The sequence below is a fragment of the Diorhabda sublineata genome, chromosome 5, assembly GCF_026230105.1.
Source record: "Diorhabda sublineata isolate icDioSubl1.1 chromosome 5, icDioSubl1.1, whole genome shotgun sequence".
Taxonomy (NCBI): Eukaryota; Metazoa; Arthropoda; class Insecta; order Coleoptera; family Chrysomelidae; genus Diorhabda; species Diorhabda sublineata.
The window spans coordinates 16234727-16248424 of NC_079478.1; the positions used below are offsets into that span (position 1 = coordinate 16234727).

Below are 13698 nucleotides of genomic sequence, written 5' to 3' on the forward strand. Positions count from 1 at the left end.
AAATCTCTGTATTTCGTACTAGAGTGGTTGAAATTGAATGATATATGAATGTTTTTAATCCACAACATAATAAATTCATTGTAATATGCTTAAGATAAAAAAATTTAAATATGCGTTAATTTTGTTGAATTTATATTAAATAATATAGACAAAAATATCGAAGCTGAAGAGAATTTATGAATAATAATTGAAGAGGAATGAAACGAAATAGAAGTTTATAAAAGAATAAAGATGGCAGTGAAATAACAGAAATGAGATACTAAAGAAGACTTAGAGGTGGAAATGAAAGAATTAGCGATAAGTCACAATAAGAATCAATTGTTAAGTACATGCTACATAAGTAATGCAGAGATAATCGAGAACATTGAAAATTTTATATGTGAAATAGACATGGACCCAAGCGATCAAGATAAAAAAAAATGACAAAATTTCTTCACAAATAAAAGACAACACTTCTTGGATTGAAGGAATAAGTAATGGAAAATTTATTTATTTATTTAGTTTAAGTTGTCACTAGGGCTGAGAAAAAATGTAACTTCAATGTAGGGTTTATAATAACATCAAAATGTAAAAACCAAAAAAGATATTTTATGGAAATTAACAGTCAAAAACTTATCCAACCATAGATGACTCCTTCAAAAACACTGTTATTGGCTACGCATTATTTAGTAAAGAAATGAGAAATGGATAAAACCAATATTTTATTTGAGTTTCAAACCAGTTTTTTTGTTAATTTGTGGCGTTGTGTGGTCTCCCACTCAGTTTCATAGCATTTCTTATTTATCTATTCTTTCAATTTGAATATAACTGTATTGTAACAGTCCTTCAATTACCTTATGTATTTTTTGTTTGTGTGCCAATGGTCGCATTCAGCGGACGAAACCGTTGTGCAACTGTTGTACAACACTAGTGAAATCGTTCGGTGACACATTCGCTACAAACTCAACAATTTCTGAAACGGACGCCATGTTTTGGAGTGCTTTTAATTTATGCAAGGTAGCAGTAGCGGGAGTGAAATTGGTTACATCGACTGTGTTCTGTGATCAAACATCACGTAATTACCATATCTATGGTTGTAATCTTTCATAGAACAATGATTGAATTCGTTTATGAAGATAATAGAAATTAATTGTAACTTCATGAATTATAATTTCGCTTTGAATGATAATGACAATTTTTAAATCCATACAAAAGTGGGTGAATGATGAATACACTTCATAATTCATTGAATAGGAACTAGACAAAATACCTCCACATTTACCACTTAATGTAATACTTGTTAAGTTCAATAAAAGCAACCAAAATAACATCTGTTTTGGAAATATACTTGTCACAAACTAACAAGACACAAAAAAGTCTTGACAACGAACGCTCGACATGTTCCAGATAGTTACCGTTACTGGTAGATAGCAGTGGCGCTATGCCCTAGGTCCACTGAATGCGACTATTAACAGGCGCTGTCGAGGCACGTTAAATGGAAATAAAAAATAACAATTACATTCATATTTTTTTAAATATAATCTTATTTATTGGTGATTGTTAATATATTCTAGATTATTTGTTATATTCTTTCCAAAGTCAATTTAAAGAAATGATTTCACCATGATATACTGATGATTGACGTTAAAGCACTACATTGTGAAATCCATATGACGTTTATGAAGTACCAACTTTCAAAAGACTAAAATTTCATGACATTTCATTTAGTCAGAAAAAAGTGAGAGTCATATAAGTGAAGCTACTTTTGTTATTTTCAAAACAATTTCTTTTCTTAATTTATAATTGCTTCTTGATAAAAAATACTGTAAAAAACTTAGCAATGGCTTCAAAAGTGTTATCCGGACTCTACTCCATCGAAAAGATGTTATTAGTTTGGTGGATTTAAACGTGGTCGTATAGGCACCGATAAAGGTGAAAATTCTGGTCGTCCAATTGAGGTAGTTACTGCAGAAAACATCAAAAAGTTCACAAAATGTGTATATCTAATCGTAAATTGAAATTGTGTGAGATAGCTGAGACAATTATGTATGAAGAATTGACCATGAGAAAGCTTTTTTCAAAGTGGGTGCCGCGTTTACTCATAGTTTATCAAAAACAACAACGTGTTGATGAATCAGAGCAGTGTTTGGTCATGATTACATGTAATAAATCAGATTTTCTGCGACAATGGATGTAACATTGATCCATCACTTCACTACAGAATCAAAAGAATCATCATCTGAGTGGATTGCAGCCGGTTAACTGCGTCCAATGGCACAGCAGTCAGCTGGGAAGCCATACAGTATTTTAGAATGCGCATATAATATTGTTCATCGACTATCTCCAAAAGGAAGAGACAAATAATAGCTAATACTACATATAGTTGTTGGATCGTTTGAATGCAAAAATCAGGGACATATGTAGAAGAAAAACCCACTGTTTCACTAAGACAATGCATCAATTTGCAAGTCGACGACAACAATGGTTAAATTGAACGAATTACACTTCGAATTGCTTCCTCATCCATCTTATGGCTCTCAGTGACTACTAGCTACTACTAGCTATTCGCTGATCACAAAAAAATGCTCGCCAGTAAGAAATTAGCTGAAATGAAGAAGCAATTACTGAAACTGAAGCTTAAATGTGGTTTTCTTAGTTAGTCATACTTATTTAATGATGTATTAAATAGGCTGTGTGTATTTTGGAAATCTTTAATTTATGCTTCTGCAAGTACAAAAAAAATTATCGCCTATAGTTAATAATAACATTGTCTTTCAGCTTTTTTTAGCAATTTCTTTTATTATCCTTATAGTACGAGAATGACCAAAAACCTCTGCTGTTCACATTTTTTGTCCATTAAAAGGTCTGTTGCTTAAAATTCTGAAATCGCACATTTTCCACTGTCTTCCTTATATCTTATTTATTCTGAACCAACTTTATTAACCTGTATTTCAATAACCATCATCGTCACATGATGCCCCAGTGAAGCAAAGGGCACCTGACGGTGTTTCAGCAGCTGCGGTAAAACTATGAGCTCGCTATACTTACGCATTGTTATTTGGGGTCCATTTTTTTTTGACGAGAGCTGTTTATTTTCTTCTGTTTTTGGCTACTTCTGTAGCCTCTTTCCATGTTAATTTTATCTGTTGCAATTTTTTCTTGATAGCTCTTCCTCGTGTTTGTACAGCAATGCCTCTTTTCCTTCTGCATGTTTTATTATAATTAAATGCTTATCTGGTTATGTTGGTTTCTGTATTGTATGTTCTATCCAAGCCTCTTCTACTTCTTATACCATTGTCAGTACCTCTTTGTGTACTTATTATACTGCCTAATTATAAAGAACGAATATTCAAAACCAACCACATCAATTCAGTTACTCTTCGATGAGAATGGATGGTTTCCATAAGCGTGGAAGTTTAGCAACAATTTCTTCCATATATAATTCATTGCAAAAATTCATTGGTTCAGTTGTGAATTCATTTAAAGTTACAATTTTTAATAAAGTGATATACATTTGAATAAGAATTATGTTTCATTATTCATCCTCTTAAGCTGTGTGTGTTTTTTAATTTGATGTGGAAACATAATAATAATAATCCTTTATTATTGAAACAAAAATTCATAAAAACGAAAATATCTATAATTTGTTACTGGTATTGCATACTGGTATAGTACCCGGGGTACAGGTAGTGCCATATGGGACATAAAAGCGAAATTAATTAAGAAGTTGGTTACAGCATTTTAAAACAATAGTGTACAGTGTCCTCTTATGACAAGCTTATAAAAAAGTTTTGCTGAATCAGCTTCCGATGTTCCACTTTACCAGTGTACCTCTCTCCTTGGACATCTGTGTATGAAGTTGGCTGCTTGCTGTATATATACAGGGTGCACATTTAAAATTCCATTTGGGAGGTGATGTAGGGTGAAGATGAGGCAAAACAAAGACTCGTTGGATAGCTTTTTTTGCAGGACATTCCATCGATGAAGATATGTGGCAGCTGCATTCCTCCACACTAGTGTCAGGTATGAGAGGTGGGAATGGATAAATGAGTAGTACAGTGTTTGGAAGACAAAATGGTGGAGGCACTCTCAAGTATTCCAACTGCCGGTGCTATCTTCCTGCAGATACTGTCTATATGTGCTTCCCATGAAACTTTGTAGTCTATAAGAATTATTTTTTCGAATTTCGTACCTAATACGATTTAATTTTATTATACATTAGAAAATTCACAGAATTTGCTATTATTAATATTGAAAAAATTATAATATAAAATATTACATTTATATTAACCCTTTCACTTTGGCGCTCGTTTTAATCAGTGAGTTGTCAGTGCGGTTGCGGTCAACGCCATTGGAAATATTCATTTTTATTGCGTTTTATTGGCACAAGAAGAAGGAAACATAATCAGAAACAAATTAAATGTTACAATTATTAGTTGAAAAAATTTATAGCCTCGTGAATAAATTAAAGTACCATATCAGCCCCTGTGTTACACAATAGATAACATATACATCTTACATATTGCCATACTTTACACTCCCATCTATTCTTTGAAAATAGTTGCCTAAATTAAGTTGGAATTTCTGGAGCTATTGTTGATATTCATACGGAACACACTGTTTAGTAAACTGAGTTTCCACTACCAACACTCACTATTAGATGTTTCGTATTTAAATAACTAAATAATTGTCTTCAGAAACTGAAGGTAAACTAAAACCCATGAAATTTACTTACCTATTTATACTTAATTTCCCCCGAAAAACAAATTCCACGGGAAAAACCACTTCAGCGGGAAATTTCAAATTCATTCATTAACTAATATGCTATAAAATAAACTGAAAGGAATAGTTATAATGTTTTTGTTATCTATTTGTTCTTTCATTTTTTTTTTGGAAGAAATTTATTTTTAATTTGATATAACTGCGGCTGCTTTATTCCCTATAGTTACCCATTTGATTGGTGAACCGATTCACCAGTTGGAAACCGCAGAAAACCAGCGATATCGACGATCGATGTGGATGATGGTAAGGTTTTATGTGATTGCTATGGGAGAATTGTTAAGGTGAGGTTCAGGGAGGTCTTCGTATGTTGTTGCTAGCAGCCGAAGGGGCGGATAGGGGAGTTTCCTCTTGGGCTTTGAGACGAGAGGCCGTCTATTGGAGAGCTTGGGGGTAAGAAGAAATTGTTTGATTAGATGGTACGAATCACATAGCAGGTCATTTAGACGGCTAGGGACTTAAGAAATATAACTTTTGCCTCTATTTAAACTATTCTTACATTTAACAATACCGATGATGAATTTTGTGTTATATTTATTGTATTATTATGACTGACAGCGTGCTCAGAATTACTCGATTCTTTTGTCCGTCTATATTTCAAATGAACTACGTACATAAATAACGTAAAATTGTTGAAAAATATGTCCAACCATAAAGTGTTATATGTATTTGAAAGCATTGAGATTGTGAAATGTAAAAATAGTTTAAATAGGGACAAAGGGCGTATTCCTCACATCCCACTTTATAGGTTATTAATTAAGGAATGGATGTGAAATTTTTCTTGAGAGGAAGTTCATTGGTGGAGAAAATATAATATAAATCTGTAGATCAAGTCAATAGTCTTTGAAGACAATAACTTGGTTATAGAAACACGCATCAGACAGTGTAATTGTGAGTGTTGATGCTGAGGTAATGTGAACAGTGTGTTTCAAAACTGCCGAAATGTTTTCGGAATTTTCTGAAATCGACGCATTTGTCTCTTTGTCGGGTTGTATTCATCCGTACAGCTTATTTTCAGTTAATACCTTCCATTCATAGAATTAATATTGAACATATCGGAGTATGAGTGCTTGTTAAATACAATTCCACTTGAAGGCCGCTGTCACTATCTTTAATATTAATTCCAAGATGCTAATCCTAATTTTATATTTCTATGAGATCGTGTCTCTTTGGATCCACCAAAGATGCACTAGTTACAATGCTATTTACTGAAATTCTTCTAATATTACAACGGGATACAAAGAATCTTGCGGAATAGATATTGTAACGTGATGGTTTAACGCCAAAGCTCAGCTATCGGATTGCCTAGTGTCCCAGTTTTTTTATCGTGTTATGCTTCGGTCAGCGACAGTGAAAAAAATAAAATACTCCAGGATTCAGTATGGTGAAGACGAATACGCTGAAGCTTTTGAGGTACGGATTCGTATAAGAAAAATAAACTATATATGAAAATACATTAGAAAAACAAAGTTGGGAAAATCAATGATAAAAAAAGCCTGAACTACACGGTGACTACGGGGTTAAGAGGCGTCACCCTGTACTAAGCTTTTGGTCGGTCATAGCTATATGGTAAGGGCTGCGGTTTTCAAATCTCGCTACTCCTTCCACCGTTCTATTTCTCTACTCCCTTATCTTCCGCACATTTGAACAAAGATAACGTTACCTTAGACCAGAGGCTATTTCTAAGATTGGTAAAACTTTTCAATATAGAGAATATACAAACCGCGCAGACTACTCTTTGTCTAAAAATCCAATATGATATGATGCGCATTTCGATAACCAAGTTTTTATCTTCAGAGACCGAAAGTTAACCATAGAAATAATATTAGATATAGAGACAGCATCATGTGAGTAAAATGGTATTAGTGGTTCACTACTCTCTGTCAATCTTTTTACTCGCTTCTGATTGGTTTTTTATACATATAGTAACTATTAAAGATCCAAACAGAATAGAATAGAGAGGTACGCCGATGCTCTTTTTTTTTCTATCAACATTTCGGGCCCACTTGAACAAGTTCCCATACCTCGGTCTCTCTTTAATGTTAACTCAATGCATATATGTAATACTTATAGAAAGGAGTGTCTCACTATTAAAGTGCTGACAATATACTATTTTCTCTCTCGTTCCAGATACCTCAATCGGGTTGCGCATGTTTGAGAATGCGCAGAACCGAGCTGGAACCTCGGAGGATAGAGAAAGCGTTAACATTCTATCTTCTTTAGTCTGAACAGCTTCCACAGAAACTGTTCATATAAAAGTATTACATATATGACTCAAGGAAGTAGTTTAATTTATCTATGACCAACGGTTCAACAACTTAACCCTGACAAATAATGGTACAATGGGGGAAAATGGTATTATATTTGTTCAAAATTATTGTGTGTTTAAAAGAAAATGGCTTGGAAGTAAGTTCATCAGCGACATAATTTTTCAATGAAACTACTAAAATATTAATTTTAATATTATATTATGCCAGCAGCTAATCCAAACAATGCCGTTGGAAATATCGGTTTTTTATGACGGGTTAACCCGTTTCCACCTGTCGAAAGGGTTAATTGAATATCTATTACAGTAAAAGTGATAATAAACTTTCGGATTTTACCTGTATATAATACCATAAATTTGTTCATAAGTGAAGAATTAAGGGGATGACAATTTTTAAATTTTGAATCAGATAATTGCTATTAATGACAAAGTTATGAAGGAAACCTTGCAATTAAATGTGTTAAGGTTTGTTCTTGGTAGCTGCACTAGATCAGTACAGGCCAGTTCATGATTGTGAAGAAGTAGTTCGATAGGATACAAAGAACGATATAGTGCAGGGAGCAATGGCGTATTTGAGGTTATTTTATGTGATTCAGACCTTTTAGTATTAACAATGATGGAAAACGATTTAGTAATTTTTGATATTTTACATTCGTCCCATGACGAAGATGTTGTGCCACCGTTTCCAGATTACACTTACACTGGCTGAACTGACTCTAGATCCAGTACTAGCAGTCCAGTGAACTGGGTGAACTAGTTCTTTTGCAGTGCTACTAAGATCGGAGAACACTAGTTCTGTTGTAAAGACCGTTTTAATGTACACTTCCTGAACTAATTTTGCCAGAGCACCAACCAAGAACAAACCACTAAAATCCACATCATATAAATAAATGGTTCAAGTAGATGAGTCACAACTAAATTATTTTTATTATCCGTTAGAATCTTAGTTGTGTCTACTAACACGGATCACTTTGACGAAAGTAGAGTTTTGATGTGAATCCGTATTTTGCTTCATAATTATTGTTCTGTGTTTTCGTTATTTATAATGTGATTCTACGGTTTTTAGTGATATTTTTGATGAATTTTTGAGAATATTGCTTAACAATTGCTATTTCTTTAATTTCCCGATAAAGATTTGAAGATGGATGCTGGTATTGTATAAAACTTATGAAGGGGCTCTATCATCCATAATAAAATTTTAATCAAGTATTTTTGTATGTAATATTTTATTTGAAAATATAAATTTTTTAAATATTGAGTTTCATTTATCATAATAAATATTTAATAATTCACAGATTTCTAAAAGAAGAACTAAATGAGTGCTTTTCATTTCCTAAAATCCGGTTTTTTGTAATAGTATGAACTACAACAAAACATTCAAATTTCGCGCTTTGATTTAAATTTTATTATTCATTATTGTATGACAGATCTGCAACAGATAGTGAAGGTTTGCCCACTTAGATGGCGCCATTTGGTTGTAATGAAAAATTATGTGGAATCATCTAAATTTAGATATCCTGTATTAAAAAGAAAACTACTTCTCGTGTATCAATTTTACGTTGGTTATAAGCCACATTTACTTTGTAGATTTAACCATGAGAGTAGATTAAGACAACAAAAATACGTTTTTGGGATGCCATAAGAAACTTTTTAGTTTTGACACGCATACTTCTCCATTTATTATTGTAATCGAAATTTATTTTGATGAGACGTATATTATTTGGTTATTATGTAATGAATTAAAATTCCCGTGTATCTGAAAAACTGAAGTTTTATCAATTTATATCACTTCATGGAGGTATAAAAGGTATACATTATTCAATTGTTTTCTATCGATATATTACTCGAATGGATGAAAATGAATCGATACGTAGTAGTTTCGGGATTGAATATTAGTCACTCCCATTGTTCATGACATTTTAATGTATACAATGCCAGCTGTAATAACAACTCAATTTTTTGGGTTCTAAAATAAAATATTTACAATATGGACACAGGTTACCCTTAACGACATGCCCCAAACTGATCGTTACCCGTCCTGGGTAAGTAATTCGAATGTTATTTTTTAATGTTTTTCAATTATTCATTTGTTTTGATACAATTATTCCATATTAAATTACATCAAGACTTAAGACGTCAGTAATTTTTGTACTTATTCATATTTATCATAATTTTGTAAAAACAAACATAATATCTTTACACCTATATAGGCACTTGGTATTGAAATAGCAAAATAAAATATAAAAATTAATTTTTTGCCATATTTTATATATATATATATATATATATATATATATATATATATATATATATATATATATATATATATATTGGATATCAATCAATAATTTTCTATTTATTCACCATTATTAGAAAAATTTCAATTTTCAGGTGGGTTTGATGTACATTTTCAACCTCATTGTTGGGACGGGTGCTCTAACATTGCCAGCTGCATTTGTAGGTGCCGGGTGGCTTTTCAGTACATTTATGATAATTTTCTTAGCATTCATCAGTTTTGTTACAGTTACTTTTGTTATTGAAAGTATGGCATGTGCTAATGCAACTTTACAATGGAGGAGAATACATTCTAATGAATTTTATGTAAGACACAAAGAGTTATTTTCAATTTAAAGCATGTTTAATGTTTCTATAATTTTGAGTAATTGTAAGATATGATGCAGTATATAAAGATTTTATATGCTTCATGAACAATACTTCAAAGTTATATTTGCATGAGAATCTCATCTCATTATTCTAGGGACTCTTAAATTTCAACTATAGATCATTTGCAAAATTCAATAGCAGTACTCGTCTTTGAAAATAATTATACAAATGTTAGTAGCTAACAAAAAAGGGACAATTAATTATAGCTGTATTTCAAGGTTTATTTGAAATTACCAATTTTATCAATTGCTACATAGAAATGGTAGTTGTGTGTATACTATTTTTGTTACTAACTGGCAATTATATTAAATATCAAAATGTGTGATTATTCTAGAGTTTATTTCACAGTATGTAAGTTTATAACACAAGGACGGAAAGTAGAGGTTGTATTGTGTGACACACTGTAGGAGGTCAGGAAATTAATGATTTTGTCTGGGTGTCACACATTATTTTTTATTTTATGTTTGCAAAAATTAAATTTCTATTTCTACATTTAATGTATTTGTTTCTTTTTTGTTTATGACACATTCCAATGATAAATTACTTGGAATTTTTGAAAGTTACTAGTTTTTTTAAACTGTGTTCTAGATATACAACCAAGATCTAGAAGCACAATTATAAAAAATTATCCCCTTATATGTTAATGCTATGATATTGTCTATTTTCCAGAAATTTATATTGTTTTAATATTTTTTTTCATAAATGTATATACTTATTTGCTTGTAAGTATTGATGGTAGGTCGATTTTTAATGAGGTGTAATTGGAACTCATTGAAATAGAAAAACATTTTTTAGGAAAATCGACAACTTCCTGGTGATTCTGACTCAGAATTAGAGTATAGTAACGAAGAGACTGCGATTCTAAATAAAGTACCCAGAAGATTATCTCTTTATAAAATAGATACCAAAGTTGAATTAGGAGAGATAGCTGGCCTCTATCTCAACAAATTTGGACACACATTATTTTTTTCTTCTCTCTGTATATATTTGTATGGAGACTTAGCTATATATACAGCCGCATCAGGCAAAACTTTAATTAATCTAATTTGTAATAATGGAAATGAAACTGATGATTACAGTACAGAATGTTTGAGTAATTATAATTTTAGTAAAGTCAATATGTATAGATTGTTTGTTACAGGTTTTGCTTTACTCGTAGGCCCTTTTGCCTATTTTAACGTACAAAAAACTAAATATTTGCAGCTATTTACAATTTGTATCAGATGGTTAGCTTTTTTTATTATGGTTACCTTAGCCAGTATTCGATTACTCAAGTTGGGACCTCAAGGACATCCCGATTTAATTAATTTAAAGGAGATACCCGCTTTGGCGGGAAGTACTGTGTATAGTTTTATGTGCCACCATTCTTTGCCTAGCCTTGTGGCGCCTATTTCTAACAAAGATAAGATTATTAGTAAAATTAGCTATGATTTTATCGCTATTTGCTGCTTTTATTTATTATTATCAATAACAGGTTCATTTGCTTTTGCTACTTTAAATGATCTTTATTCCTTGAATTTTATTTATACTCAGAATTCTAATTACTTTAGTAAAGTAATTGGATTCTTCCTAGTGTCTTTTCCCTTATTTCCAATGTCCACGAGTTTTCCAATCATAGCCATAACTCTACAAGGCAATTTGAAAAACTTAATGTTGAATACTGCCGCGTATAGAAACAACGTAGTATTGAACCGTTTCATATTTCCCACGTTAGCGATAGCTCCTCCTGTAATTGTCGCCCTTTGTACTCATAATATAAAATATTTGGTTGAAATTACCGGTACTTACGCGGGTGTTATAGTTCAGTACGTCGTTCCCACAATTTTAGTTGGTTACGCAAGAAAACAATGTATGAAAGATTTCGGTTTTTCCGTTCATAAGTTTTCCAGTCCATTTAAAAACCGGTTCTGGTATTTTTTCGTGATTTCGTGGTCAATTATTTGTTTAATATTTGTGACTGTGGATTTTATTATAAATAAATAATTTATTTAAAACAATAGTTTTTTATTTATAACAACCCAGTATCTACTATCCATATTTATATTCAGTATTTAATTACAAGGATAGTCCAAGAAGTACCAGGCCCAACAAAGAAATAACAAAAATTTTGGAATAAAAATATATTTGTTTTTCAATGTAATATCTTTTTAGCTCCATACACTTTTCACAGAGATGTTCAATAAGTTCGATACCTTTTTTATAATAACAATCGTCAACATCTTCAAAATAGCCATTAACTACCGATATCACCTCTCCATTATTAGAAAATCTTTGACCACTGAGCCATTTTTCAAGTCTGGGAACAGAAAATAATCCGAGGGAGATAAATGTGGTGAATAGGGTGCATAAGTTAGCAATTCATTAATTTTGGCCTTTGAAATAACAGATGTGTGAGCTGGTGCATTGTCGTGATGAAACAACACTTTCTTCTTAGCCAAATACGACCGTTTTTGCTTGATTTCTCCACTCAAACAATACAATAAATTCGCATAATACTCCCTATTGATAGTTTTTCCTTTCAAGGTAGTTAATGAAAAATATGCGCATCCCAAAAAACCGCCGCCATGACCTTGCCTGTAGATGGAATGGTCTTTGCCTTCTTTGGAGCCGGTTTTCCCTTTCAGTCGATTGTTCTTTTGTTTCCGGTGTGAAGTGATGGACCGATGGTTATGAAACAGCGCAAAAACTCGTCTTTATTTCTGTGAAACATTGCAAACTCGATGGAAACATCTTCACGACGCTGTTTTTGTTCCACTGTGAGCAAACGCGGAACCTAGCTTGAGCACATCTTTCTCATGTCCAAATGTTTAGTTAATAAGCGATGTACCGCACTTTTTGAAATGCCTACTATGTTTGGTAGCTTACGCACTTTCAGTCGACGATCATCGAGTCCTGCTTTGTGGATTTTTTTCAACATTTGGTCGACCACTGCGATGCTGGTCTTCACAGATCATACGGCCTCGTTTAAACTGCTGCTAACTGTTACCCAATATTTTACGGTTGATACCGAAGGAGCAATCTCACCCAGAGTAGAATCTAGTTCTGCTTTTATATTGGTTGGGCTAATGCCTTTCAAATAAAAGTATTATATCGCACAACGTATACCAATTTTTTCCATGTTGACAAATTCACTAAAAACGTTCACTATTAATGGCTGCCAAACAAATACTAAAGAACGTCGCATCTTTAAATTTGAAACATATGCTGTATAGATTGGAAACTTTCTAATCCAGTGGTATTTTTCTAGCAACTAATACCATCTCTAGGTCAAGACAGGTATTGCTGGAACCATACTCATATATTGTAGTCTTATTGCTTGTGGAGAAAATAAAGTGTCGATAAAATAAGACAGTCTTGCATTTATGTCTGTATTGAAGAATTCAAATAGAGATAAAATCATTTTTTGTATATATTTATAAAATATAGAAACATTACATGAGATCATCACAATTAAATTAATTTCCATCCTCAAAAGACTCAAACTCACTGTCATCCGATTCTTTTTCAATGTCTTAATAAACGTCTGTGTACTTTTCATTAATGTTTCAAAAATAATGTCGGTTTCCAAAGTTCACTTTGTTTATTAAATAATCATAACAAAAGGAAAGACTTAATATTTGGAGTATAGCCAGTCATATTCTGTGGTTTTAACCCAACGTTCAGCAAGTCCTTTATAAAACCTTTCTTTGTGGTCGGTGCAAAACATTGTCTGGATTTTCAAAATCTGCTTTGGATTCAATTCTTTCCACGCCAATTTCGCCATGGATTGATATGTAATAATCTGTAGATATAAGGTCCGCACTACATACTGGATGTGGTAAAGTTTAATACCATCAAGTTCTTTGAGCTTAATCGGATCGCGTAACTTTCGCAGTTTGTCGGGATAAAACCTCATACATTTGCATCAGTTGTCTGTCCACTATTCATCTCGGCATTAATAGCATCTGAAATGATTGTGAAAAACACTTAACCTTCAGAAATCCACAAGGCAAGGGCGTCGCCAAGGGGGG

The 13698-nt window shown here is 32.4% G+C and overlaps 1 protein-coding gene across 1 annotated transcript; it reads left to right on the top strand.

Annotated features, from left to right (window-relative positions):
• Positions 1-8494: 8494 nt before the first annotated feature.
• Positions 8495-11682, top strand: LOC130443827 (transmembrane protein 104 homolog). Its single transcript, XM_056778689.1, has 3 exons — positions 8495-9066; positions 9416-9625; positions 10484-11682. Exons 1-3 carry the CDS (start codon positions 9037-9039, stop codon positions 11669-11671), a joined length of 1428 nt encoding a protein of 475 aa, XP_056634667.1. The 5' UTR covers positions 8495-9036; the 3' UTR covers positions 11672-11682.
• Positions 11683-13698: the final 2016 nt, after the last annotated feature.